Here is a 25,740-nt window from a genome sequence, read left to right as displayed (position 1 = left end):
AGGCAGCATCCAGGGAACAGGAGAATCGACGTTTCGGGCATAAGCCCTTCTTCAGGCTTATGCCCGAAACGTCGATTCTCCTGTTCCCTGGATGCTGCCTGACCTCCTGCGCTTTTCCAGCAACATATTTTCAGCTCTGATCTCCAGCATCTGCAGACCTCACTTTCTCCTCTTATATTGAAGACCCCTTTCTTAAATGTGGAGTGAGGCTTGAACTTGAGGCTCCTGGCTGAGAGGGAGGGAAACTTTCCCCACAAAATCCTGCACCAATTGACCGTGTAGAGACCACACCTCACGTTGACCCCATGCACCAATGTCCCTTCCCTGCTCTCTTCCCTTTCGGTTCACACAAATTGATAGTGCACCTGACCCAACATGCATCCTCACCAAACTCCCCAGAAAAGTGTCCTTGTACCAGCTCTCAATGAGCTTCATGACTACTTACCTGGTCCTCATGACAGACCACAGGAGGATTGCCAAGACCTGTTTTCCTGGGTCCTGATGTGAGGTGTCTGCATTGGGAATGTCAACGGGAAACTAACACACCAGCGATTTTCAATGCTCACCCACCTACCTCAATTCTTGCTCCCAGGGACACAGAACCCCCGACCAATACATCACCAGCTCCCTTACTGCTCTGGACTTGTACAGATCTTACTCAAAGATAGGCCAGCACCAAAACAGCAGCAGGAAATGTTACCTGCCGGTGAACTCAGAGTACAAAGACATCACAAGAACATAAATTCCAAGAGGAAGAAGGTCAATGCCTCAGCCCCAAGACAGTTGACCAAGGAGACGGATTCCAATCCCAGCTCACCCCCAATCTGGAAAGTCTTCACCCATCCAACTGAAGTCCTGAACACTGGGATCAAACCAAGTCAGCTGGGCCTCGACCAAGGGGCTTGAGCATCATTGTCACCAGAATTAAACAAACGCTGAAATAGGTGACCTCCTGGATGAAAAACGTGTGGAGCTTTCATTGCCTGGGAGAAGGACACATGGCTTTAAGTCAAGGCAAGGCTGATAGGAGACATATCAAAGATCTCCGCTAATGTTCTGACCATTATGTGTGTCGTACACACACCCCACCCTCCCTGCACCATGTGCTTCTGGAAGCCACCAGAGCTATCCACAGACTATGGCCAGATCAACTTGGAAGTTATGTCTCTCTTTCTCTCTTTGTGGATGACAATGCCTCAGCTGTGAATCCATGCATTGGAATGCATTGCCAGAGGTGGTGATGGAAGCAGATACAGTGCCAGCATTCAAGAAGCACAAGAGCAAATACATGAATAGGAGGGGAATAAAGGGATATAGATCTTGTAAATAGAGTCATAGAGATGTACAGCATGAAAACAGACCCTTCGGTTTGTCCATGCCGACCAGATATCCCAACCCAATCTAGTCCCACCTGCCAGCACCCGGCCCATATCCCTCCAAACCATTCCTATTCATAAACCCATCCAAATGCCTCTTAAATGTTGCAATTGTACCAGCCTCCACCACTTCCTCTGGCAGCTCATTCCACCATGGGAGACTGGTTAGCAAGGTTAGATGTCACGGAATACAGGGAGAACTAGCCATTTGGATACAGAACTGCCTTAAAGGTTTGAAAACAGAGAATGATGGTGGAGGGCTGCCCTTAGACTGGAGGCCTGTGACCAGTGGAGTGCCACAATGATCGGTGCTGGGTCCACTACTTTTCGCATTTACATAAATGATTTGGATGTGAGCATAAGAGGTATGGTTAGTAAGTTTGCATATGACACCAAAATTGGAGGTGTAGTGGACAGCGAAGAAGGTTCCCTCAGATTACAACGGGATCTTGACCAGATGGGCCAATGGGCTGAGAAGTGGCGGATGGAGTTTAATTCAGATAAATGTGAGGTGCTGCATTTTGGGAAAGCAAATCTTAGCAGGACTTACACACTTAATGGTAAGGTCCTCGGGAGTGTTGCTGAACAGAGAAACCTTGGAGTGCAGGTTCATAGCTCCTTGAAAGTGGAGTTGCAGGTAGATAGGATAGTGAAGAAGGCATATGGTATGTTTTCTTATATTGGTCAGAGTATTGAGTACAGGAGCTGGAAGGTCATGTTGCGGCTGTACAGGACATTGGTTAGGCCACTGTTGGAATATTGCCTGCAATTCTGGTCTCCTTCCTATTGGAAAGATGTTGTGAAACTTGAAAGGGTTCAGAAAAGATTTACAAGGATGTTGCCAGGGTTGGAGGATTTGAGCTATAGGGAGAGGTTGAACAGGCTGGGGCTGTTTTCCCTGGAGCATCGGAGGCTGAAGGGTGACCTTATAGAGGTTTATAAAATTATGAACGGCATAGATAGGATAAATAGACAAAGTCTTTTCCCTGGATTGGGTGAGTCGAAGACATTTTTAGTGTGGAAGGACAAAACATGGTGGCACAGGCTTGTAGGGCCAAAGGGCATGTTCCTGTGCTGTATTGTTCTTTGTTTTTGTTCACACAGACAGCTGTTATGCTTTAGGGTATCTCTTGGCCCCAGGTGGTACAATCCATGGGGGGAGCTCCATCGGACAGGGTGCTCACACAAACAATCAAACGGATTAAAAATAAAAAAAAACCAGCATTGCAGGTGGAGGGATTCAAAACTGGTGCACATTTTCTCACACCAAGGAAAAAGGACCCAAATTCCCCGTCCCCTAACCCAAATCTCTAACTCCCCAACTAGTTTGCAACAATTGTAATTAGGTGGAGGAAGGGTGATAAATCATATTATGGAAACTACAGCTGGTGTGGTTTACATAGACTTTAGGAAGGCCTTTGACAAGATTCCATACTGAAGGCTGATCCAAAAGGTAACAGTCCGGGTGATTCAAGGCAAGTTGGAAACTGGATCCAAAACAAACTTAAAACAGGAGGTAAAGGGTGCGAGTTGTTTTTGTCATTGGAAGCCTGTGACCAGCTATGTACACAGGGAGTGGTGCTGGCACCTTTGCTGTGTGTTACACATATAAACAAAATGAATGTGAATGTAGAAGATGTCATTAGTAACTCTGCAGATGGGCTGAAATTGGTGGCGTTATTGATAGTGAGGAGGGTGGTGTCAGGGTACAGTCTGATATTGATCAGCTGGTAAACTGGGCAGCACAATGGCAGACGGAATTTTCGGGAGACCTAATGAGGGCAGGCGGAACACAATGAATGGTAGATCCCTGAGGAACAAAGGGAATTTGGTGTACAAATCCATAGATCCTTGAAGGTGTCAGTGCAGGTTCACAGGGAGGTAAAGAAGGCATAAGGGATGTTTGCCTTCATTTAGCAGGGGTGTAGAATAAAGGAGCAAGAAAGTCCTGTTACAACTTTATAAAATATTAATTAGGCCACAGCCAGAAATATGTATACAGTTCTGCTCACCACACTGCTGAAAGGGTGTGACTGTACTGGAGAGGGCACACAGAGATTCACCAGGATGATTCCTGGAATGCAAAGTCTCAGTTATGAGGAGAGACTGGGATGGGCTGGGTTTGTTTTCCTGGGAACAGAGGAGACTGGTGAGGGATCTGATTGAGATGTACAAAATGATGACAGGCATCCACAGGGTAAATCGTGAGAAACTCTTCCCATGGCACGCGTGTTTAAGACCAGAGGGCAGACATTTAAGTTGAGGAGCAAGTGGTTTAGATGAGTTTTAAAAGAAGAAAATTCACTCATCGGGTGGCAGAAGTATGGAACATGCTACCTGAGAGGGTGGTGGGGGCACGTATTCTTGCTACATTTAAGGAGCGTCTGGAAGGGCACTTAAAATGCCAGAGTATAGTAGGCTATGGACCAAGTGCAAGTAAAAGGGATCAATGTAGTTTGGTGTTTGTTGGTCAGCATAGACATGGTGGGCCGAAGGGCCTGTATCTATGCCACATGACTCTATATCCATTTTGTCCATAGCAGGGAATATTCTGAGGCATAATCTCCTGAATCACACACTTCCTGTGACTGAGGAAATCCCGTCAGAGACTCATATGGTCTTGAGCTTTCCAGAGGAAATAGAGGATATGGTCTTTGTTTCGAGACAAATCTTTGAAAAATACCAGAGAACATCATGAGTGACTCTTCATTGCATTTATCGACCTGAGTAAAGAATCTGGTTCAGTGAGTCGTGAGGTTTGTGAATTGTTCTCCAGAGATCTGCATATCCAAAAGAAAAACTTCCTCACAATCCTGGAACTGCTGCACGATGAGGTGGCTGTAACTGTTTGCGTGGGATGTAAATGTTCCGTCGCTCATTTACGTCAAAGGACTCTGGAGTATGTTGTGCGTTTGGCATACCTTAGCAGCTTCCTCCCTCTGAAGGCCATTGGTGAAGTGATGCAACCTTGCATTAGCTACACCAGTTTAGTGTTTTACAAGCTACGACAGTGAGTGCTTGATATTATGGAACTGCACAAATATCAAAAGTGCTGGTGTTTAGAGAGCAGTGGCTCTCACGACACTGCTGCAGTGTTCTTTTTATTCAATCATGAGCATGCTAGGCCAGCATGTATTGCTCATTCCTAACTGGGGCAACCAAAGGGTAGTTCAGAGTCAACCACCTTGTTGTGGGTCTGGAGTCACATGTAGGACAGACCAAGTAAGGATGGCAGTTTCCTTCCCTAAAGGCTTTCGTGAACCAGATGGAACTTTCCTGACCACTGACGATGGTTTCATGGTCACCATGGGACTCATAATTCCAGATATTTATTGAATTCAAATTCCACTCACTGCCTTGGCAGGGTTCAAACCTGGGTCCTCAGAACATTACCCGGGTTTCTGAGCTAACAGTCCAGTGATAGTATCACTCGGCCATCGCCTCCCCATCACTAGTCATTCTGGAATGTTAACGGCTTCTATACCTGTTGGCAGCTCACAGCAGAGCTCCCTCCCACATGCGCCATCTTCCTGCAGATGGTCCCATCCAGACTGAGTCATCTATTTGTAGGTCACAGCAGAATGTACACACTCCACCCAACGTGCTGTTTAAGATGTGCAACATTGTACCAAGCCGAAACTCCTTGTGTGGGCTGTACATGGGTCAGTTCCTTCAGATTACTTTACATCCACAGCTCCATAAAAAAAACAAAGAGTCCACACTCTGGAATAAACTGCTTGTACACTCCAGAAAAAGAACTTGCAGGTCTGTTGCCTGCAATGCTGCTCAGTTTTACAGTGGCTAGACTCTTCCATGACCCGTGGAGGCAACTTTACAGTGTGGGCAGTGATAAATCTTACAAAGGCATGTTCCCGCTGCACTCTGACATGCTCCTGCCTCCATGTGACTTTCTGGACTTTTCTGTGCTCCTTGGGTCTGCCCACCCTTCCACAGCATGCAGCAGCATAAGTTAGTTGAAAGGGCAAAGTCACCTCTTAATTTTGTGCAGCACGTTAATTTTACAAAAGACGAGGTAGGAAGACTGCCTTTGACGTCAAGGTGATATCTGACCAAGTCTGGCATCAAAAAGCCCTTGCAAACTTGACATCAATGGGGATCAGGGGCAAACTATCCATTGAGTGGAGACATACCTGCAACATAGGAAGATGGCTGTGACTGCTGGGGATTAGTCATCTCAACTCCAGGGCATCTCTGCAGGAGTTCCTCAGGAGAATGTCCTAGGCCCAACCATCTTCAGCTGCTTCATCAATGACCTTACCCCCCTTCCTAAGGTTGGAAGTGGAAAATCTTACAGATAGAGCAAGGCCACTTAATGGAAATCGGTACATCTTGTGTCCGGTTAATAACAAAAAAAACAATGAAAATGCTTTGCTTCAGTGTTAAAGGAGAAAGCTTGTTTGACTGACAGAAAAACTCCTAACCACTTTCTCATTCATTCCTTTGGGTTTTTCTGGGACGTCTGCCACATAACTACTTAATTCAAAAAAAACTGGCTGATTGCCTGTGTCCCTGTCTCTTATTCTACTCTGTTTGGTCAGAGAAAAGATTGGATATGATTCAACACAATGGGTGTGAGATGTATTTCATCACTAAGACAGCACAATGGGCTGCCTGTTATTTACAGTGTATGGCAAAACAACATCAAAGCTCTCTCACTAGTGTCACACAGCTAACTGCCTCACATCTCTGCATTAAACCAGAAACTGGCATTAAAACACTATTGTTTAAAACCATACATGGGAACTTTTGCCCCCAAAATCTTCCTGTAGGAAAATAACCAATAAGTGACAACACATCCACGCCTGGTCTCTTGGTCTACCCGGGCTGAACGCTAATCAGAGACACAGGCTTAAATCCTCAGCTTACACAAGTTGAAAAATTGAACTACTTTTCATTGACGTGTCCCCCATCTGGGAGAAAGAGCCCTGTCCTGGAGAGCTGCTGGCCAATCAAATGACTGACATCTCTGTGGCGCCACCAAGAATCGTGTTGGGCGCTGGAACTGCAGGAAGTTTCCAATGATGAGGCATGGAGCTGGGTGAGAAGTACTTTAGGGGAGAAAGGGGGTTCACCCTGGCAAGGGTCATATTAGTGACAATCATTCAATTACTCCTCAGGGAGTTGGTTAGTTTATTTAAAAAAGTAAGCCATGTAATAAGTTGTAAAGAGACATTACATCAACAAATAGATTTCAGGGTGAGCAGTCTGCAGTGGAGACCCTTATCTGTACACAATATGTAACAAGGCTGCTAGAGTGGGTACGGAGACCAATATGTGCCTCAGTAACAGGAATGGTGAGTAGGTGACAGACAGATATACAGCTCACATATCAGAAAAGAACATCACTTTTATATCAGAGAAACATATGTTGCTAATTTAACAAAGGAAAGATGAACAAGGCAATCATGCTGTGTTTCATTCATGATACACAATTTCTTTGTCTCGTCGATAATCAAACCCAAACAATTTTATGCCTCTGCGTAATAACGTGTAGAGGATTTCATACAAATGTTCAAGACGAAAACATCACTCAGAATGATGACAACACTTTTCATGTTGCTGAGTAAATTCATCTCTCCTGACAAGAAACAATATTCGGCATTTGTATTTGAATCATAAAATGGCCCTTCGTTAAAAATGACACAACACCAGGTTATAGTCCACTAGCACTAGTTTCCAAACAAACCTGGTGTTGTGTGATTTTTAACTTTGTACACCCCAGTCCAACACTTGCGTCTCCAAAAATGGCCCATAGCACTGAGAGTGTTATCAAGCCATAATTTGTTTATTCAAAGACAGGTGGCCAAGAGCTAAGTCAAAGCTGATGATTTTACAGAAGCAACATAAAGGAGGAAAGAGAAATTGAGAGATTTTAGAGCAGGAATGTGAGAGCTCAGGACTTAGACTGCTGGATACTTACAGTTATGTTCATGTGTTTCAACTTCTTTATTTGAAGATGTGATTACGACTCCACGGCTTTGGTAAACTGAGAAGAAAGATAAGAAAAAGCTCAGTGAGGTTACATTGAACACACCAGGCTGCAAGGTCCAAACACAGAGCCATTCACTCTGCCAGTGGGACGTGGGTGGGGAGTGGTCTCAACACTTACATCTGCAGCATGCGTGAGAAAAGACATATACCCCCTCCCCTACCTCCTATTCCAAAGATGCAGTCTCATTCAGAATTACCACAATTGACAAATCCTTACAATTATATAGTGCTTTTGAATATCATGCAACATCTTGCTTCACAAGAATTAAATCAAGTGGAAAATGGCACTGCGCCGCATGAGGAGAAGTAAGGAAAGGTAAGCAAGTGCCCGATCAAACAGATTTAGGAACATAGGAAAGACATTCAGACCACTAAGCCTGCTATTCAATTTGAATAATCATCTCCTTAAACATCACTTGCCTGCACTAGCTCCCCCAATGCCATTAGCCTCCAGAAACCTATCCATTCCATTGTGGACAGGTTCAATGATTGAGTTTCCACAGCTCATTGGTTGGAGAGTTCCAAAGATTCCCCATGCTCTGAAGACATTTCTCCTCATCTCAGTCTCGAATACACTACACTTGGGGCAGCACGTATGCTCAGTGGTTAACACTGCTGCCTCACAGCGCCAGGGACCTGGGTTCGATTCTAGCCTCGGGTGACTGTCTGTGTGGAGTTTGCACATTCTCCCTCTATCTGCAAGGGTTTTCTCCCACAGTCCAAAGGTGTACAGATTAGATGAATTGACCATTGTGTTCTGGGATGTGTAGGCTAGAAATATTAGTCAGGGGAAATGTAAAGTAATAAGGTAGGAGAATGGGTCTAGGTAAGGATTGGTGTTGACTTGTTTGGCCAAAAGGCCTGTTTCCACACTGTTGAGATTCTATGCCTCCTTATGCTAAGATTATGCCCTCTAGTTTTAGGCTCAGCAGCCAGGGGAAGCATCTTCTCAACATCCACCCTGTCATGGCGTGCAAGAATTTTATAAGTTTCAATAAGATCACATCTCATTCTTCAAAAGTCGAGAAAGATCGTAATCACAGTTTCCTCAATCTCTCCTCATAAAACCATCCCGCCATCCCAGGGATTAATCTGGTGAAACCTTGTTGCACACTCTTTGCCAAGGATATCTTTCCTCATAAAGGGGACCAAAATTATACACAATATTCCAGGTGCTGTCACACCAACGCTCTATACAACAGCAGGAAGACCTCTTCTGTATTCAAACCCCCTTGTGATGATGACCAACCAACTATTTGCCTTCCAAAATACCTGCTGCATCTGTGCTGAGTTCTGAACAAGAAATTGAGGTTTATAAAATCATGAGGGACATAGATAAAGTGATTGACAAGGATCTTTTCCTGTGGGTGGGGGTGTTCAAAACTAGGGGGCATATTTTTAGGGTGGGAGGAGAGAGCTTTTGAAAGGAAGTGAGGGGCAATTTTCTTTTCACATAGAGCGCGGTTTGTCTGTGGAATGAATCAGAGGAAGTGGTGGATACCGGGACCATTACAACATTTAAAAGACGTTTGGGTAGGTTCATGAATACGAAAGGTTCAGAGGGATACAGGCCAAGCTCAGGCAGGTGGGACTAGTTCAGATTAAAACACCTGGTCAGTGTGGACTATACGTGATTTTTCTAGAACGCGATGGTTGCGTTCTTGTGCAGCCTTGCTTTAGAAACAATGCTTAAAATGTTAGTCATGCAGTCGCATTACAGTCAACAAACATTTTAAAAGTTCGCGCTTTAGAAACAGTGTCCTCAGTTTGTCAATCGCGTTACAGCCAATTCACGCTAACGAAATGCGCGTTATAGCAGACCGACCTGTCATTGAACTGAAGGGGCTGTTTTTGTGCTGTACGGCTCTATCCCTTCGAGTATCTGCATTTTCAAAACTCTCACCGTTTAAGAAATATTTTGCCTGTTGTTTTTCTACAAAGTGAATAACTTCATTTCTATTTACTTAAATTTTCATCTGCCATGTTCTAGCCCATTCATTTTGATCGGAAAGGTCCTCCTTAAGTATTCTTGCATCCTCCTCAGGACTCATGTTCCCAACCAGTTTGGTACCATTAGAAAATTTGAAAATCTTATAATAGGTCCCCAACTCCCAATCATTTATCTGAATTATGAACAGCCTGGGACCTAACTCTGGCCCTTAGGGTACTCCACCACTAATAGCCTGCCATCCTGAGATTTATTGCTACTCTCCAGTTATTAACCAATTCACTATTCATATAATGAATACTCCCCTCTGCTGAACTAACAGAGCATGCCAGAGGCTGGGAATTCTCCAAGTTAAAAATCACACAACACCAGGTTATAGTCCAAAAGGAAGCACTAGCTTTTTGAGCACTGTTCCTTCACCTGATGAAAGAGCAGTGCTTCGAAAGCTAGTGCTTCCAATTAAACCAGTTGGACTATAACAATGTGTTGTGTGATTTTTTAACTTAGTCCACCCCAGACCAACACCGGCTCCTACACAGAGGGAATTCTCCAGTATGCAGCTCACCCCCTGATGTCAAAACCATCTACAAGGCACAAGTCAGGAATGTGATGCAATACTCCCCACTTGCCTGGGTGGATGCAGTTCCAAAAATACTCAAAACCCTTGACTCTCTCCAAAGGAAAGCAGCCTGCTTAGTTGCTTGTGGATGCGGTGTCACTCCGTCCTTTCACCACTGACACATTGCGATGGTTGTGTGTACCTTCTACAAGATGAACAGCAACAACCCACCCAGACTCCTCACCTTTCAAACCCAACATCTCTAACATTGAGAAGGATGAGTAGCGATAGAGCAGCAGCAGGGGCAGCACTGTGGTTCAGCGATTAGCACTGCTGCCTCATAGCAGCAGGAAACCAGGATCAATGTCAGCCTCAAGTGACTGTGTGGAATTTGTATATTGTCTCCGTATCTGCATGGGTTTCTTCCAGATGCTTCGGTTTCTTTCCACAGTCCAAAGATGTGCAGGTTGGGTGGATTGGCTGTGCTAAATTGCCCAGAGTGTCCAGGGATGTGTAGGTTAGCTTGGTTAGCCATAGGATAGGGTCGAGCGGTGGGTCTGGGTGGAAAGCCTTTCGGAGGGTGGCTGTGAACTCGATGTCCTGCTTCCACACTGTAGGCATCTTATTCTATAATCTATGATAGGGGAACACCACCAAGTTCCCCTCCAAGCGACTCACCACCCAGACTTGGAAATGTATTGCTGCACCTTCAATATCACCCACTTAAAATCCTAGAACTCTCTCCTTATTACATTGTGGGCTTACCTGGAGCAAAGAGACATGGAAGACTCTGTGGTCAAAATGGTGGCAGTGTCCAGGCCCCTGTGCCTGGGCTTGTCCACTTCATCCACTTTTTCTTCTTGTCCCTTCCTTACAATTTCAGTTTTTGTTTAGTTTTTGCTTAAACCCTCTTGACAAAGAGACATCTTCCGTGGGAAAGTGGCTTCAATGGATTCCAGAGTGGGTGGTTGCATTTTCAGAGGCAGCATGGCTGCAGAGCCGGTCAGCCGGCCTGGGAAACCTGCAGCAGGACTCTCGCTTCCGCATGGAGAGCGACTCTGGCGGAAGGCATGGTGTGGGCTGGTGTAGCCTGGAGAGAGACTCTGGTAGGGGGCATGGTGTGGGCTGGTGCAGCTTGGAGAGAGACTCTGGTAGGGGGCATGGTGTGAGCTGGTGGAGCCCAGAGGGGGACTCTGGTGGGGTGCATGGTGTGAGCTGGTGTAGCCTGGAGAGAGACTCTGGTAGGGGACATGGGGTGGGCTGTTGGAGCCCGGAGAGGGACTCTGGTGGGGGGCATGGTGTGGGCTGGTGGAATCCGGAGAGGGACTCTGGTGGGGGGCATGGTGTGAGCTGGTGGAGCCCAGAGGGGGACTCTGGCGGGGGGCATGGTGTGAGCTGGTGGAGCCCAGAGAAGGACTCTGGTGGGGGGCATGGTGTGAGCTGGTGGAGCCCGGAGAAGGACTCTGGTGGGGGCATGGTGTGAGCTGGTGGAGTCTGGAGAGGGACTCTGGTGGGGCCATGGTGTGAGCTGGTGTAGTCTGGAGCAGGAACTCTGGTGGGGGCATGGCATGGGCTGGGGAAGCCTGGAGTGGGATTGTAGTGGTGGAGAAGGAAAGGTTGGACTCTATTTAAGTGATTTCCCTTTTTTAAAATTTTATTTTAAGTTCATGAGAATGGTGCCGATGCAAGGCAACAGTACCCACTTTTCACTATAATGATGTTGAATACATATGAAAATAAATGATTCAGTCAGGTGGCTCAGGGCACTTAGGAAGGGGCAATAAATATCGGCCGAATCAGCAAAGGCCACATCTCCCAATCAATAACAACAAGTGAAATTGTGATGTTCCCCCCTTTCAGCAAGCACATCGGAGTTCAATTTTCTCTACAAATGGTTATTGGTGTCTGTGAAGATCCTGATAATAGCAGTACTGAATGAGCAATTCAGACGGAGGTGCTAACTTTTCGATGAGGTGTTAAACCAAAGCACATAGATAGGTGGACATAAAAGATGCCAAAGCACTATTTGGGAGAAAATGACAGTGAGTTCCCCAGTGTCAATATTTATTCCTCAGCAAACACCACTGAGTGGAGGCAGATTAACCAAATTATTTTGTGTGGGACTTCCCTGTGTGCAAATTGCCTGGCTTACTTCCTACAGCCTAACCTAATTGTTCAAAATATTCTTCATTGGTGGCGAAGTTAGTCCTGAGGTCATGAAAAGCAAGATTTTTATTTCCTTGCTTTCCACTCGTAGTGCAGTGGCTCTGACAATTCTCTCTATTCTGGAAGTCGGCCTGGCTGAAAGCTGCAGTTGCTAAGCAACGCACACTTCACAGGTCAGACTATTCTCGAACTAATCCTCATAAAAAAACGAGGAAAGAAATCCCAAAGAACTGTTGAAGCCGCAGAGCAAGAGATAATTTCAAAACTGAGATTGACAGATTGTTGTTAATTTCGCTTGCTCTTACACAGGGCCAAGACACGTGACTGAGATTAAGGCAGGGACCATTAACAGTCCAACTGGAAGGTGATGAATGACATAATCCCGCTCCCATATTCTTGCTGAACATTCCTTTGGATGTTTTGCACATCACGAACTATATATTTCCCACCCTCCACAGATGTTCTAAACTCAAGCATAACTTTGAAAGAATACCATAGAGAATTTCAGGGTAATTTTAAAAGTTTGCTAATTGGGTGGGATAGTGTGTAATGCTACATTCATGGAACTGACAGGATTTTCATACCACACCCTTGTCACCAGATATTCTCACACACCTTCACATTCACCAGCACATGGGAGAAGGCGTCAATTAAATCTCATCTTATTTTCAGGTGCTGCACTTCAAATCTTCACCATTTATTACAGAAAGCTTTTCCTGATGCCTATCTTAGCTGTTTTGTTGTCAATCACCTTAAATTGATGTCCTCTGTGTTTTGACTCTTCTGTTAACGTGAATAGTCTCTCCTTTTCAATGATGAATAGATACCTAATGGTTTTGAATTCCATTACCAAATCTCCTTTCACCCTTCTCTTCTCCACTGAGAACATCCTCAGAATGTCTAAACCGTGTAATTGAAGCTACTCATTCTTGGAATGATTCTCATGACTAGTTTCTGTACCCTCTATGATGTCTCCACATCTTTCTTGAAATCAGGTGTCCAGAACCACAGCAAATACTCCATTTGAGGCAATCGTGTATCTTCATTACCGCTCCTGCATCTTGGTAAAATGATACCTTGCAGTTCTATAAAAGTTCCTTGTGTACTGTTATGAACCAGTCCAGATCCCCTCAAAATATTTTACCGTAGCCTAGACCGTAACTTTTTCTTATCTTAAAGGCTAATGCAATCTGCTGTGCTCCAGAGCAATTCAACTGGTCAAACTACTTGATGTTAAGCAAAACACCATTTATTCAACACTATATTTAACATACAACAAAATAAATAAAAACTTAGAACAACTTAACTCTAATGGTAAAGCTAACAGAATAAGAGATACAGTAACTATTACTAGTCAATTGTTCCAATATAGTAACATCTCATAAACACATCCTTTGGCAAAAAGGCAAATTCAGAAAAATGGACTTGTCTCACAGCTAACCCAGTAGCAAAGAGAAACCCAGCTTTTAACTGTAAACGAGAGAGGGAAAAGATAGCTTTCTACTCCTTCAAAACTCCAGCTGCTTCTGCTGAACCTAAAAGCTAAATAAAACCTAGAAATTCTGGTCTGTGAGAGCTGGCTACACCCATCCAGGTTGCTTCAATTGTTCCAACCTTTTAAAAACCCCAAGGCCTCACATGCTGTTTACTTTTCTGGCTGTCCAATGCCACAGCTCAGTAACTCTGTCTTAATGGTAAAAACAAGGACTGCAGATGCTGGAAACCAGAATCTAGATTAGAGTGGTGCTGGAAAAGCACAGAGGTCAGGCAGCATCCGAGGAGCTCTATTCCTGTTGAAGAGTTTTTGCCCGAAACGTCAATTTTCCCGCTCCTCGGATGCTGCCTGACCTGCTGTGCTTTTCCAGCACCACTCTAATCTAAACTCTGTCTTAAAACCTCTTAAAGTCACAGCATCATCACAGTACAGACAGTTAGGTACTTTCAGCCTCCAATCTTGGGGTAAACGTCCTCCAAGGCTGCCTTCAAGATACATAACAATGCAGAATCACTGACCAGAAACTGATAGCCAAATTCCATACCCATGAAGACGGTCTCAACCACAATCTTGGGGTCATGACACGCTACATGTAACCCCACAATTGTGTTCTGTGTTTGTGAAATCTTCCTTACTATTCTGTTTTGACACCATAACCTTGATAACTTATTATGATGTCTCCACCTTAAGTAGTTGGTCCAGCTTGGATTACATGTTATTTTGGTTAGAACCTCGGTATGTGACTCATATCTATCATGTTATTCAAGCCATTTGATTTGTCTTCAGCACCATTTTATTTTTAATTATTTTGCAATTATCTCTCTGCTTCAATTAATCAGACCATGTCATCCCCTTCACTTGTTATTCAGCTGTTGACACTTTACTCACACTGCCTGATTCTCTTGATCGCCTGCAGAGACTTATGATTCAGCCTGGTAACACTCCACTCCCATCATTTGTCTTGATGCCTCTTGATCCCTCTGCCTATAAATTCTGTGCCTACTTCACCTGATGAAGGAGCAGTGCTCCAAAAGCCTGTGATTTCAAATAAACCTGTCAGATTATAATCTGGTGTCGAGTGACTTCTGACTTTGTCCACTCCAGTCCAACCTCCGCATCTCCACATCATGTTTCCCATGGCTAACCCACCCACCCTGCACATCCCTGGATACTATGGCCAATCCACCTAACCTGCACATCTTTAGACCATGGGAGGAAACCAGAGCAGCTGGAGGAAGCCCACGCAGACATGGGGAGAATGTGCTAACTCTAAACAGACAGTCTCCCAAAGACAGAATCAAACCCGGGTCTCTGATGCTGTGAGGCAGCAGTACTAACCACTGAGCCACCGCATAGCAAAGTTCAACTTGATTGTTGCCTACATCTGCTGCTGCAGTTGGGATCTACTGTAAGGCTGATGCAGGATTTCATTTCTGCAGGAACAACACTTCATCACTTTACATTTAGCATTGGTTTCTTCTTTATTCATGTTATGTTTTTATAGGCTCGCTAATGGAGTACTTCACTCCCAACACCTCCAACAGTCCTGACAGCTATCATGCTGATGTCTCTTGCTCTGGGGATATCATTCAATGGTTCATCTGCCCCTCAGAAGCAGTGTGTTGCACAAGTATATAAGTAATGACACATTGCTGCAAATCACATCAATTTGACTTGAAACTTTTGTGAGCAATAAGAACATAAGAACTTGGAGAAGGAGTAGCCAATTCAGCCTCTTGAGCCTGATCTGCTATTTAATACGATCTTGCACTCAATTTTGCTCTTAACTCCACTTTCTGCCTTCTCTCCACAGCTTTTCAACCTATTAGTAATTACAATCTTCCTTAAATTTAGTCAATTTCCCAGCATCCACTGCACTCAGGTGGCAAATTCTACAGACTCAGAATCTACCAATTTTTCCTCCACTCTGTCTTAAATCTGCTATCCCTCAGCCCAAAACCACAAACTTTCATCCCAGATTGTCCCACAGCCTTTCTACATCAACTGTGTCAATCCCCTTTAGCATCTTATGTATTACAATTATATCTTCTCTCAGTCTTCTAAACTCCAGAGAGTATTGGCCTAAACTGCTCAATCTCTCTTAATAAAATAAATCCCTCAGCTGTGGGATCAATTCATAATCACAAAGACATTCTGGAAAGAAATTCCCCATTTTATTACTCCTTTCCCACTAACCTGTTTGGTAAGATTAAAGGAAATGTTTGCAAAAGGAAAATCACGCTTGACAAATGCACTGGAGTTCTTCAAGGACAATAATGAGTCTAAGAGTTGATTGGGGCTTTAGTGGACGTGGTCTATTTGGACTTTCAGAAGGCTTTTGACAAAGTCCATTTTAAGAGGCTAATGTGTAAAATTAAAGCGTATGGGCTTGGGGGTAATATACTGAGTATTAACTGGTTATCTTCAGGTTTGAGAGAATTTTTACAGAAGAGAAAGGATAGCTCCTTCCATTTCCAGACAACTTCTCCCTCAAACCTTCACACCCAAAAGCTGTTTGATTTCCTTGGAACCAATCATAGTTCACGGCAGACAAGAGGCCTTCGTTGTTGATAACTAATTAGCTACTTGTTGCTGGTCAAAGGTCCATTCATACACACGACCCTGGCCGCAGTTTGTCTGTAACTAAGATGTCCCCACTGCTTGAACCAACAGCAGTCTAAACAACACTTACAGTGATGTCAAATTATTTGCTTTTAAAAAGTGCAGCAATCCTTTGACAATCCGTGGATTTTTAAAGCAATTCTTTTCCCATTTCAGAGCAATTAAAATATAAATAGAAGAGTCAGTCTTTACATTTGCCTGTGGTGAGAACTGATTCAGTGAATAGTTTCTTCTTCACTACAGAAATATGGTCTGTGATTTCTATTAACTGAACTCATTAGGCAGGAATGTTGGGGATTTTGAGTAATTAGATTAAATCTTTAACTGTTGTGATGACCTGAGAAAGGGGAAGGCTTGAGAATCAATTTGCTTTCCCAAGTGGGTTATGATGCTGACCACTCCCCATATTCCTCAATTTCCTGACAGACCAAAATCTGTCTATCCCAGCTTATAAGGTTGTGGATAGAGTGGAAAGTATGAGGATTTTTTCCCAGCGTGGAGGGTTCAATACCAGGGGACAATAGCAGCATTCAAGAAGCACCTGGACAAATACATGAATAGGAAGGGAATAGAGGGATACACATCCTGTAGGTGAAGATAGTTTTAATATGAAAGGGCAAACTGTGGCAGGTTTGAAGGGCCGAAGGGCCTGCTCCTGTGCTGTATTGTTGTTGGTTTGTTTTAAATGTATTCAATTATGGAGCATCCACAAGCCTTGGGGTAGACTCACAACCCTTTAAGTAAAGCTATTTCTCCACATCTCAGCTCTAAACAGTTGGCCTCTTATCTGAAAATTGTGCCCCTGTGTCTTAGATTCCCCAAAGCAGTCTGTGTCTACCCTGTCAAGCCTCTTCAGAATCTGAATACTGTTCATTCTTGTACGTTTCAGAGAATATAGGCCCAATCTACTCAGCCTCTCATTGGTGGGCAATCCCTCTTTCCCCAATAACCAATTTAGTAAAACTTTCCTGCCCTCCAACTCAAATATTTCCCTGATGAGGAAAGGAGGATATCTTTGTAACGTCACCCTTCTTGACCTCTCAAATATCTTGCGGCTACTGAAATACCTTTTCAAGTGTAGGAAACACTGCAATCAATTTGTACAGAGCAAGCTTCCGTCAAGTAAATATGATAAAAGATCGGTTTTCCTGATGTCGCTCAAGATGTAAAAGATTTGACAGAACACACACGGAAAATTCCAGTGCTCTACATCATCTTTATTCACCCAAGAAGGTAGAAGGAGACCAGGATTATCATTTGTAAGATGGCACCTTCGACAGCCCAGCACTCCTTTAATAGTGCACGAGTCTGTCGCTTCAATCTCGAGGTTGAAGCCACAGCTTTGTACCTCAGAGTTGAGAGTGCTACAAACTGAGCTACCCTCCAACAGATAAAATCATAGAATCCATACAATGTAGAAGCAGGCTATTCAGCCCATTAAGTCCACACCAACCTCCCGAAGAGCATCCCATCCAGACCTACCCCCATTTATCCTATAACTCTACATTCCCCATGTGTGTTCAAGATGGCAGCAGCGTAGGATGCTCCAGTTGGAGCTCCTCTGCTCGCCAGTTCCTTTTCCTTTCTTTTTTCCTCCTCTTTTCCTTCCCACGCACAACTTTCTACTGCCCTGTCCTATCTGAAGGAGTAGGGTAAACTGAAAGGAACATTTCATCTTGGTGGAGGGATCAATGACTGGGGTTGGAGGAAGGGGCAGAGATTTAACAGTAAGGGGAGAAGGTTTAGAGGAGATGTGAGTAAAACCTTTTTCACCCAGAGGCTGGTGGGAATCTGGAACTCACTGCCTGTGAGGGTGCTAGACGTAGAATCCCTCCCAATATTTGGGATGTTTAGATATGAACTTGTGATGCAAGTGCTGGAAAATGGGATTAGAATCGTTAGCGACTGCTTTTGACTGACTAAGAGGCTATGGGCCAAAGGGTCTTTCTCTGTGCTGCAGACCACTCTGACAGGCATTAAAGCCTGTGTGTAGGGAAAGGGGAGAAACATCAGCTGGAAACATTGTTGCAAAGGCAAAACCAAACAAAACAGTGGATAGAGAGAGAAAATGCATAAAAACCTCAACAGCTCCTCTGTTCACGGGCTGTCCCATCCCCCATTCTAGTCAATGCAAAGTAAAATCAAACACAACTAACTCAATTCTCCTTATAAAGAGCAGCTCGACTTAATCACTTCTTTGGCCGCCATCCAAATGAGTATATTCCTGACAGCCAATGATTTGTCATGCTGAAGGACTTCAGGGTTGTATGATGATTTGCTGGGCTTTTCTCCCTAACTTGCGCCTTTCCAAATCCACTTCTGCAGTGAGCTGCTTCCATAGCTATAAGTGTCATGGCAACTGGTAAGGAGACCACTGATTTGGAGGAGCCGGTGTTGGTCTGGGGTGGACAAAGTTAAAAATCACACCACACCAGATTAGAGTCCAACAGATTTATTTGGGAGCACTAGCTTTCAGAGCGCTGCTCCTTCATCAGGTGGCTGTGAAGCAGGACCATAAGACACAGAATTTAAAGCAAACGATTACAGTGCTACAGTGATACATTGAATAAACCCAGATTGTTAAGTCTTTCATCTTTTAGAATGGATTTGCTGGTTTCAGTTCTTTAATATGTAAATCCCAGAACATCTTTTAAGTCATATTCTCAAGATAATTTAAGGTGTTATAACAAAAGGTGACATCTCAGCTTAGACAATGCCTTAAAGGTATGAGTCAGACCAACCTTGAGTCAGACTGGTTCTGTTTCCAAAGTGAAATTTACAAATATTATATGGATTCACTGCCTGCATTGACTGCTTGCAGGTTCTGCAATTTTTGAGCAAAATAGAATGTATCTGCAAATATAATACAAATTCACTCCCTAAACTTATATGTGTGTGCACATGCAGGAGAGAGAGAGACAGAGTGAGTGTGTGCATGTGAGTGTGAGTGCACATGAGAGAGTGTGTGTTTGTGTGTGTGCAAGCTTGGTAAAGTGTGCGCGCGTGTGATGGGACATAAGCTTGTGAGAGGGTTTGTGTGTGCACGACTGTGGGAGGTGCATGTGTGTGCATATGAGAGGGTTTGCGTGAGTGTGTGAGTATGTAAGAGTGTGTGTATGTGCGAGAGAGAGTGTGTATAGTGCAGTAGGGTTATAGTGCAGTGTGACATGAACCCAAGGTCCCGGTTGAGGCCATCCCCAGGGGTCTGGATCAGTGGTGCTGGAAGAGCACAGCAATTCAGGCAGCATCCGAGGAGCTTCGAAATCGACGTTTCGGGCATAAGCCCTTCTTCAGGAATGAGGAAAGTTTGTCCAGCAGGCTAAGATAAAAGGTAGGGAGGAGGGACTTGGGGGAGGGGTGTCGGAAATGCGATAGGCACCTCCAACATGATCATTTTTTTCTTCGACAAAGGACACCCACCTCCAGCCAATTCTGCTGACAGGTTTCCAACTGTGTCTGATCCATCTCCTCCACTTCTGCTCTCATCCCTGTCCCTCTTTTCCAGAACAATGGTATCCTGGTTCATTCTTCCATTATTCCCAAAGCTTCCTCATTTCCCCAACCGCCACCCCATGGCATCTTCCCATCGAGTCACAGAAGGTGTAACATTTACTCATTCATTTCCTCCCTCTTCGCCATCCAATTTTCCCTAGCACCCCTTGTTCAGCTGGAAGGGGTGCTTGGGAAAATTGGATGGCGAAGAGGGAGGAAATGAATGAGTAAATGTTACACCTTCTGTGACTCGATGGGAAGATGCCATGGGGTGGCGGTTGGGGGAATGAGGAAGCTTTGGGAATAATGGAAGAATGAACCAGGATACCATTGTTCTGGAAAAGAGGGACAGGGATGAGAGCAGAAGTGGAGGAGATGGATCAGACACAGTTGGAAACCTGTCAGCAGAATTGGCTGGAGGTGGGTGTCCTTTGTCGAAGAAAAAAATGATCATGTTGGAGGTGCCTATCGCATTTCCGACACCCCTCCCCCAAGTCCCTCCTCCCTACCTTTTATCTTAGCCTGCTGGACAAACTTTCCTCATTCCTGAAGAAGGGCTTATGCCCGAAACGTCGATTTCGAAGCTCCTCGGATGCTGCCTGAATTGCTGTGCTCTTCCAGCACCACTGATCCAGAATCTGGTTTCCAGCATCTGCAGTCATTGTTTTTACCTCGCCATCCCCAGGGGTACCAAACTTGGCTATCAGCCTCCGCTAGGCCACTTTACGTGGTTGCCAGTCCCAAATTCTGCCTGGGAGGATGGTCACTTGATGGTCCGAGGCAGAATGTCCCAGACCGCTGAAGTGTTCCCCGACTGGGAGGGAACACCCCTGCCTGGTGATTGTTGTGTAGTGTCCATTCATTCGTTGTCATAGTATCTGCTTGGTCTCACCAATGTACCATGTCTTGAGGCATCATTTCCTGTAGTGTATGAGATAGACAACATAGCCAAGTCACATGAGTACCTGCTGCGTACATGGTGGGTGTAATGGTGTACATCCCACGTGTAATGGTAGTATCCATGTCAACACTCTGACATATCTTGCAGTAGCTGCCTTGACAGGGTTTTACGGTGTTGTGGTCGATGTTGTCCTGAAGGCTGGGGCAGTTTGCTGCGAACAATGATCTGTTTAAGGTTTGGTGGTTGTTTAAAGACGAGAAGTGGAGGTGTGGGGAAGGTCTTGGTGAGATGCTCATCCTCATTGCAGGCCGTGAAGAACATGGTGTAGTTTTTTGGCTCCTGGGAAATACTGAACAACGTAGGGGATCCTGTCGGTTACAGCTCGTGTCTGTCTCCTGAGGGGGTCATTATGGTTTCTCGCTGTGGCACGTCGGAACACCACTTTCGAAATAGAACCAGTCTGACTCAAGGATGGTCTGGCTCACACCTTTAAAGCATTGTCTGAGCTGAGATGTCACCTTTTGTTATAACACCTTAAATTCTCTTGAGAATGTGACTTAAAAGAAGTCCTGGGATTTACATATTAAATAACTGAAACCAGAAAATCCATTCTAAAAGATGAAAGACTTAACAATCTGGGTTTGTTCAAAGTATCACTGTACCACAATAATCTTTTGCTATAAATTCAGTGTTTTATGGTCCTGCTTCACAGCTACCTGACGAAGGAGCAGTGGTCTGAAAGCTTGTACTTCCAAATAAACCTGGTGATTTTTAACTCTGAGCTAAAATGTTCCACATCCACCATAGCTCATGGCAAGATAACAGGAATGCAGCAGCACAGTTTAAAATAGATTCCAAAAAAATAACTTGGTTACAGTGTCAGATAAGAAACAGATGGAAACAGAGTTGGAGTGTGCCTGGGATTTCACAATGACCTTATTGTGATTACTGTAAATCCCGTTTCTAATCCTACAAATAGGCTGGAAGAATAGAAGAGAAAGAAAGCTAGTTCCACAGCAACGGATGCTTGGAATACAGTTTAAGACAGAGATTGGAAGATTTTTGTGTTTGTAAAGGTATGGAGGAAACATGGAGTGTGATTAATCATGTCACATAAACAGTGCAACAAGCTGAAGGAATGGAATGGGTTACTCCTATTGCTCCAACTTATTAGTGTGAATAAAATCAAAGCTGGAAACAGGCTGGAGTGGAAACCTGGATCCACTTAAACAATTTTGAAGTCAGCCACATCAGCAGCTAAGTAACTGTGACAGATCAACAAAAGCTAAGTGCTGTTCTGCGACACTCCCATCTGGACAGTACAGTTCAACAGCATTGTCATTATTTCCATCCAAACATCCATCTGTCTATTTACGTACTACATGTACTTTTATGTATTTATGTATCAATATCAAACTATTCAGGTGACACTTCATTAGCTAAAACAGTGCCAGTGATCGAGAGTTGATCCAACTCCTGTGCTTGTCTTCCACACTCCTAAGACAGAAACTCAAATCCTGCCCCTGGGGCTTGTCCTTTGAATTGTCCGTCGTCACCTTCTTGCTGCTGGTTCTACAGCTTCTCATTATCTTCTGACGGGGTTTCCTCCACTGAGGATTGATTAGCCTTGTCTAGGCATTCATTTGCACTGTCACCAACAGCACTGCCTGGGAAGTGGGCTGGCTGTTTGACCACTTGGTGTTGACCAGTCACCAGTAGCAGCAGGATCATTATAATATCAGTACTGGACTTTATTATATATATGTTCATTCTTGAAATGTGGTTCATGTTGGTGAGTACGATATTTAATGCTTATTCTTAGTTGGAGACATAACCAAATGGTATCAGAGGAGAGCTAAGAATTAAGGTTGACTGGATTTGATTTATCATTGTTACATGTACCTCGGACAAGTTTTGTTCTGTATGCTGTACAGGCGGATCATACACAAAGTGCATGAGCATAATATAACAGAACAAGGAACACAATGTTACAGCTGCTGAGAAGCTGCACAAAGAGCGAGGTTAACATTAAATCTGAAATTTGAAGGTCCATTCAGAAGTCTAACAACAGCGGGGAAGAAGCTGTTCTTGAACCTGTTGGTATGTCAGTTTGAGCTTTTGTATCTTCTGCCTGCCAGAAGAGGTTGGAAGAGATTATAATCAGGGTGGGAGGGGTGTTGATGATGTTGGCTGCCTTTCTAAGGCAGTGGGAAATATAGATGGAGGCAATGGATGGAAGGTTGGCTTGTATGATGGACTGGGCTGTGTTCACAACTCTCTGTCGTTGAGTTATGACATGCCAGATTGGATAAGGGCTGCACATTTCCTTATTTAAAGAGCCTCAATGAATAAACTGTGCCTATATTATAACCTACTTTATCGCTTTTATGATCTCATAATTTCTGAACTCTCAAATTGCAGAGATTACAAACGTAATCTTTAGATTACAAGTCCAGTAAAATAATCATTACAAGACCGCACTCCTTCAGTATTGTCACAGTTGAAGATGAATCTGTACAGTTTTCAGTCTTTGAATCAGGTAACAATAGACTAATGCAGATATACATTTTCTGGTGACAGAAGGCAATTGGTGGGATTAACTAACTGCATACACTGGAGAGTGATTGTCCCATAGGAGGTTATGTTGTGGCTACATCTACTTTCCCCATGTTGATAAATGACTCACATTAAGGATTAATAGAACACGCATTTCAGCATCTTTCATGACTCCTTGTGCTTTATAGAAAATGATATACAATAAAGAAAGCATAACGACTGCTTTTGTAAATTCAGAAGGTGGCAGCCAATTCACACACAGCAAGTGCAAAACAGCAAAGTGACCATAAAAGTTTCTTTTACTGATGTCAATAAACATTGATCAGTTGTAATTCAGGGAAGAAATTACTTTTCTTTGTGCAAAATCATGCTATGGGATTTTTACATCCACCTGACCAGGCAGTTGGATGCCATTTTATTCTCTCATCTATGAGATGGCAGTGTATCACTTCCTCAATGCCACACTGAAGTGCCATCCTAAATACTGTCTTCTAATCTCTGCATTACTAACTGAGCATTATTTCAAATAGAATAGGCCTTGAGGTGTAAAATTTGACAATGGTACTATATGTGGGTATGGAAAATTGTGACACGATTAAGAGATTCTGCAAGATGTGTAGATGGATCAGCTGGATCAATAAATAGGTGGCAGCGTATTGGCATAAATATTGAAATATGCATTTCAGAGAGAAGAATAAAGGAAAGGAAGTACATTTAAAGGAACAGGACTTAAAATAGGTCCTTGACATACCTGAGGGGCAACTTATTCACACAGAGTGTGGTTCGTATGTGGAATGAACTGCCAGAGGACGTGGTAGTTGCAGATACAGTTACAACATTTAAAAAACATTTGGACAGGTACACGAATAGGAAAGGTTTATAGGGATATAGACCAAATGGAGGCAAATGGGACTAATTTAGTTTGGGAAACCTGGTTGGCATGGACGAGGTGGAACGACGGGCTTGTTTCCATGCTGTATGACTATATGACACATTATGATGCTCCAAGTGTTTATTGTATATTGTGCTCAAGTATAATTGGGTAGCAGGCATCGACTATGGATTTGCTTGCAGAGATAAGGACATTATATGTCTGAAAGAGATGGTGGGGTGGGAGCCCTCAGTTGAAGCTTCTTTTAGATGTCACCCAAAGATTTTGCAATGGGGGAAGAGGACTCCCCCAGTGGGGGCCCTGCACAATACTGCATTATGTCGATTTACAAATTTCTGGTCTACCTATCATTCTGTGGTTGAGAGGAGTTGGAGGGCAGGGAGTGGGCTGCACCGCTCTTGGACTTGGCCCAGGTAATCATCAATCGGTCAAACAGACAGCAAACAGTCAAAATGGGCCTGTGGGCTTACTGCTCATCTCTCTCCAATGGTTGCACCTGCACCCAGCTGTCCCTGCAGAGACAGCAAGGAGTGCCCACTGATATGTATCCATGGCCAGTGGGCACCAGGGGTGTGGGGTGCATCATCAACCCTGGAATAATAATAATGTAACATAAATTGTAATAAGTTTTTTTGAAAGTTTTAGTTTGTTTTGTTCGGGAGATTGGACGCTCCCCTTTCAAATTAGACACAATTGTTTGTGGGTTCTTCAATGGAAGTATACATTGGAGTTAATTGGAACTGCGCCTTTTGTGATGTGCATCTCTGCAAATAAAACCTCATACATACGTGTAAAATTTAAGGTCCAGAAAGAGAGGCTGGGAACCCAGCAGCGATTAACTCACCTCCTGACTCAGCAAAACTTGTCCACCATCTCCAAGGCAAGATTCAGGAGTGTCATTGAATACTCCCCACTTGCCTGGATCACTACACTCCAGATGCTTGACACCATCCAGGATGAAGCAACTCACTTGGCTGACACCCCACCTAACAACTTCAACACTCACTTCCCCAACTACTGACACACTTATAGCCGTGTGTAGAAACTACAAGACTCACTGCAGAATTTCAGCCGGGCTCCATCAACAGCAATTTCAAAGCTCTGACCTCCACCACTTAAACAGGCAAGAACAGCAGATGCTTTGGAGCATCCCAAACGTGTAAGTTTTCCTCCAAGTCACAAAACATCCTATCTCGGAAATGTAATGCCTTTCCTTCAGCATCACTGGGTAATCCCTCCCTAACGGCACTGCGGTGTTCCCACACTCCAAAGACTGTTGCAATTCCAGATGGAGGCTCACCATTATCTCCTCAAGGGTAAATAGGAATAGTCAAGAAATGCTGACCCAGCCAATGATGGTCATATCCCATGACTGTACAAAACAAAAATCAATGACGTGTGAAAAGAAATCAACTGAAATTCTGGGCCTTGTGTCCAGAAAACACAAACATGAAAATGATATTTGTATCTATTTTTGAACACTGACAATTTCCTGTAATAATTTGACTGATGCACAGACCACATCTTATCCAGTTTGTTGCCAATTGAAATGAATACATTAGAATGCTAAAATTGTGCAGTCCTCCCGTGTGGGCAAAAAAAGTGGGTTCAAGTAACTTTGATTTAATTATCACATGCATTTTACAGTAAGAATACAACAAAATGCAGTAAAAAGCTTTCATTTTTCGCCATGAAATGGTGCCATTTTGAATAATTTAAGT

At 43.9% G+C, this 25,740-nt stretch overlaps 1 protein-coding gene across 1 annotated transcript in view; it reads right to left on the bottom strand.

Moving 5' to 3' along the window:
- The window catches only part of jam2a (junctional adhesion molecule 2a), a 99,541-nt gene that overhangs the window by 46,770 nt on the left and 27,031 nt on the right, over nt 1–25,740 (bottom strand). Inside the window, exon 2 of the mRNA XM_043701405.2 lies at nt 7,318–7,383. Within this exon, the coding sequence (XP_043557340.2) occupies nt 7,318–7,383 (66 nt within the window). The remainder of the gene's footprint in view (nt 1–7,317; nt 7,384–25,740) is intronic.

The sequence above is a fragment of the Chiloscyllium plagiosum genome, unplaced genomic scaffold (genome assembly GCF_037043375.1).
Source record: "Chiloscyllium plagiosum isolate Xiang-an unplaced genomic scaffold, Cpla_swu_hap1 HiC_scaffold_12, whole genome shotgun sequence".
Lineage (NCBI taxonomy): Eukaryota > Metazoa > Chordata > Chondrichthyes > Orectolobiformes > Hemiscylliidae > Chiloscyllium > Chiloscyllium plagiosum.
The sequence above is the reverse complement of the archived record's forward strand: the minus strand, read 5'-3'. Positions and strand labels throughout refer to the sequence as shown.